This window comes from Diabrotica virgifera, chromosome 9, assembly GCF_917563875.1.
Source record: "Diabrotica virgifera virgifera chromosome 9, PGI_DIABVI_V3a".
NCBI lineage: Eukaryota > Metazoa > Arthropoda > Insecta > Coleoptera > Chrysomelidae > Diabrotica > Diabrotica virgifera.
Genome location: NC_065451.1, coordinates 67,890,453 through 67,895,199, shown reverse-complemented (window position 1 = coordinate 67,895,199; position 4,747 = coordinate 67,890,453). Strand labels below are relative to the sequence as shown.

Here is a 4,747-nt window from a genome sequence, read left to right as displayed (position 1 = left end):
TTTAATTCTCTACAAGTATTCTCTCATGACTTTTGATGTAAAATAATTAGGCAGGAATTCAACAATTTAGAATTTTACATTGAGTTTCCTATGGCTCGTTTTACGATTCACCACCCGGTATAAGATAAAATGTGTATTATTTGTCTTATAATAATAACACAAATAATACAAATATGTACACAATAACACACATTCAATGATCGAAAATCATTTAAAAATATGGGATTGTGTACTCTTGTGACGTAAAGTCAAAAATATAAGTCTCCCCACCACCGTCGGTCAAGACACCCGTAATAAAGTCTAATAACCGTGTGTGATAATACACATTTATTCTAACGTGACATTTTAGTTAAATCTGACAGTTGTCACATTTTATTTGCAATTTGGCATAAAAACAAATCAATTGTATTTATTGCATTTATAAAATGGTATTTTCTTTAATTTGCATAATCTTATAAATTGTACATATTATATTTGTAGATATATTATATAATTCGTAAATAAGTGTTTCTTCGATTATAGCGCCATCTATCGACAACTAGAATAAATGTTATAAATGTCTGTAATCACAGACGTGCCTTTTTTTCTGTCACATACAATAAATAAATGTTATAAATGTCTGTAAACACAGACGTACCTTTTTTCTGTCACATACAATTTAATGCGTTAGAAAGAAGTCGAAACACTGTGACGCACTGAAAAATGCTTATGAAAGGGACTTTATGCGATATACGATCATCTATAGATCGGCCCTCTATTTGACAGTGTTGCCACATCTCGAAACTTCAAGCATGGCGGTCTAAGGTCGCTAGAAAAGATCTAATGAAAATAATTAAAAAAAAAGAAGTTAAAATTAACCTCGGACACACTAACCTAAAAATAACACTAAACGTCAAAATGTCAACTGTTATTGTTGGTGGTGGATTGTCCGGTCTTTCAGTCGGTTATTATTTACTGAAAAAATTTCCTAAACAGCCAGTAACACTATTGGAAGCCTCGAATCGCCTAGGGGGCTGGATAAAAACTAATTCGTTGGATAACAATGTCATTTTTGAAGAAGGTCCACGAACAATTAGGCCCCACGGACCAGCCGCCGCAAACACCCTGTCCTTGATTGAAGAGATTGGTTTGGCAAAAGAAGTTTTACCGATTTATTCAACACAATCCGCAGCTAAAAATCGTATGATATATGTTAATGGGCAGTTGCACCTACTTCCCTCTTCTGCAGGAAGTTTATTTAAAACAATACCACCCTTTACGAAGCCTTTGGTTAGGTATCTAGCACAAGATTTATTTGCTTTTAAAAAGAGCGTTAAAGATGAATCTATTTATGACTTTACAAAGAGGAGATTTGGAACCGAGTTTGCCGACTATTTAATAAGTTCGATGATATGTGGTATTTGTGCTGGCAATGCTAAAGAGATAAGTGTAAATTTCTTAATGAAAACTTTGTTTGACTACGAACAAAAATATGGAAGCATATTTAGGGGACTAATAGGCAATCTTTTTAAGTCTAAGTCCAACAAATCTACCCTTAGTGAACTAGCTATAAGATCTAAAAAAGAACGCTGGAGTGTCTATTCGTTTAAAAATGGTTTGGAGAGCCTTACACAAAGATTAGAAATGTCTTTGAAAAACAAGATATCAGTAGAATTGAACACAAGATGTACCAACGTAGAGATTGCTTCCAATAAAATATTTTTGCAGCTAAATAATGGAAAATCCATAGAAGCATCCAAAGTAATCAGCTGTATTTCTTCAGAAAACTTAGGAGAATTATTAAGAAATCAACATCCAGAATTATCTTCACTTTTAGACAGTATTGAAAGTGTTACTGTAGGTGTCGTTAATTTACAGTACGACCAAAAACTGATAATACAAGAAGGATTTGGTTTCTTAGTTCCTCCTAGAGAAAACCTTCCGATACTGGGTGTTACTTACGACAGTTGTTGTTTTCCTAAAGGGAACAACACAGTACTGACAGTGATGATGGGTGGTGCCTGGTTTGAACAACTTTTTGGTAAAAACCCCAGCCCAGATGTACTCTTACAAACTGCTAAGGAACAAATAAGATCGATATTAAATATTAATGAAGAACCAGTAAGGTCCAAAGTGAGCATACTTGAAAAGTGCATTCCTCAGTATAGGGTTGGACATAACGAAACTGTAGAAAGGATTAATCGGTATATTGATGATAAAAAGTTACCTCTGTATCTCTGTGGGTCCTCCTACTATGGTGTTGGTGTTAATGATGTAATTTTATCTGCGAAAAATGCTGTAGACAAAATTGTTTAATAATTGAAAACTGAGTATCAGGTTCTGGCACAATAAAGATTTAACACATTAACTGCGGGACAAGGTGTATTTGAACCCATTAATGTTCTTCGTATATGGCAAAATCAATTTTTATAAGGCTTCACATATGGTGGAGTGAGGTCTAAGAGACCTCGTCAGAAACCCTGAAGAGGTTAAAATGTATTTTTGGCAATTGTCTTGTTATAATAAATGGAAACTGAATATTTTTATAGAAATTCATTGTAAAACTGTCAAACAATATTCCTTTCTCACAGTTCCTTGATGGTAATAAAAAAATCATAATTAAGTTCCATGAAAATTTTATAAGATTTTTATTGAAATAAAACTCAAAATTTTGTAAAAAAGAAAGTGAAATTCATGAATTATACATTGTTCATTTTTGGCCACTATCGGCCGACCGTCTTCTATTGATGTCACAATGAGAGTGACCACTGTTATAATACATATGTTTATAATGGGTTGTTGTCGAGATTTTTGTGTGATTAAAGTGGACTAGTAGGCTCTTTAGTGTGAAAGAATTATTATTATTAACCCCTTAATGTTTTGATTTAAAAATTAGTTCATTTAAAGAAAACTGAAGGATATCTTAAAATAACAAAATATTTTTAGAAATATTTTGTACTATTCAAAAGCAGGGCCTATTTTACCACCAGGCCCGTGAGGCACCTGCCTCGGGCCTACATTTTAATGGGGCCCGGAAAGAAAGTGTTTTATTGCAATATCAAAATTATTTCATTTTATGAACAGAAAATGATAAATGATGACTCCACTGTTGATTTTCAAGCGACTTCACCTGTCACAAGTACATCTCCGTCATCTCCTATAGAAAACGACAATGTCAATAACTCTTTTCCTAGCGATATAGGGAATTGGCCAAAACATTTAAATCTGGAATTTCAATAATATTTTATAAATAATCGGCCTACTCAATATATTGATAAAATTAGTGAATGAGTTACACAACTGGATAATAACAAAAGGAGACATTTGCAAATTGCGATTTTTTTATAAAATGAAAGCTAATGGGAAAAAATTCTTCGCGAGTGGTTAGAGTACAGTCCTAAATATAGCAGTGTTTTTTGTTACGTTTGTAAACTGATTTCCACGAAAATTATTGTTCTTTTAACTTTCAATGCTTATAATGACTGGAAAAATATCAATAGGACAGTTATTCAATATGAGCGATCTCCGGAACATATTTCATAATTGGTAATTTAGTCAAGAGAAGTAGTAATTACAGCAGGACAAATTGTAACATTAATGAAAAACAGTTATTTAGAAGAAAATGAACATTGGAGAAACGTTCTTCAACAAATAATAGCAACCATTCAATTTTTTTCCAAGAATGGTCTACTCTTTTCTGGTTCAAGAACCAAATTATTTACAAATAAAAGGAAATGACATATATACAGTGTGTCGCATTTAAGATAAAGACAGCCCTATATTTTGGCTATCAAAACAAATACAGACTTAAAATTTTGCAGAGTGATACAGGTTGAATGTTCACACTTTTTATGAGCTGAAATTTAAATTTTAAACGCAGCCTACTGCTTGCTAATACTGCTACTCCACAAACAGGATAAATTTTCGATATTTTCCTTCACGTTAGAGATATCGGAAAAAGTTATGTGAAAAAGTTGTTCCAAATATGATTGTAACCCCACATACCAAATTTCATGACAAAATTGCCACTTTTAGTTTTTTCAACATTTGTAATCAGTGCCCTAAAACTTAAAATTGACTTGCCCGACATGCATCTCGGGACAACTGAGATGAATTTTAGGGTCCTGACTACACATACTACAAAAACTAAAAGTGCGAATTTTTTCATGCAATTTGCTATGTGGGGTTAAAATAAGAATAGATAAAAATTTAAATTTCTGGTGCAACTATATTTCTATTCTATTCTATTCTATTCTATTAATTCATATAAAAAAGTTATTACATATTATCATTAAATCATATTTAGGGGCCCGAAAATTGTGCAGTGCCTCGGGCCTGATTTGAAGTAAAATAAATAGGCTCTGTTCAAAAGTGATATTAACTGATTAATTAGTTCTTTAAATCAGAAGATCAAGACTGTTGAGAAAGTAACAAACATTTTTATATTTATAAGAACGTTATTCCAAATAAATTGTTAAGACTTTTGTCGCCTTGTATATTTTATTAAAGATTAATATTACTGAAAGTTTCTTTTATTTATTCAATTTACATTACAGATACAATGTATGACTATTATTTCTGCATGTATTTTATAAGACGTATGGTATGAATACAAAAAATGAATCGGTCATTTTTTTTGTACTGACTTATCGATCAGATGATAAACACTACTAGGCATCTATGTTCAGAAAGTTACCCATCTTGACGTGGTGATAACTGGACAGATTGCTTCTATGGGACCAAGAGAATAGCAAACAAGCAATGTAAA

At 32.1% G+C, this 4,747-nt stretch overlaps 1 protein-coding gene across 1 annotated transcript; it reads left to right on the top strand.

The window, feature by feature from the left end:
- The first annotated feature begins 806 nt into the window (after nt 1-806).
- Nucleotides 807-4,504, top strand: LOC126892477 (protoporphyrinogen oxidase). The gene has a single exon (XM_050662010.1). The coding sequence runs from the start codon at nt 823-825 to the stop codon at nt 2,293-2,295; it is 1,473 nt and encodes a 490-aa protein (XP_050517967.1). The 5' UTR covers nt 807-822; the 3' UTR covers nt 2,296-4,504.
- Nucleotides 4,505-4,747: the final 243 nt, after the last annotated feature.

Excerpts from the sequence above, each read along its gene's own strand:
- LOC126892477 (XM_050662010.1), top strand. The coding sequence starts at position 823 with ATGAAAATAATTAAAAAAAAAGAAGTTAAAATTAACCTCGGACACACT.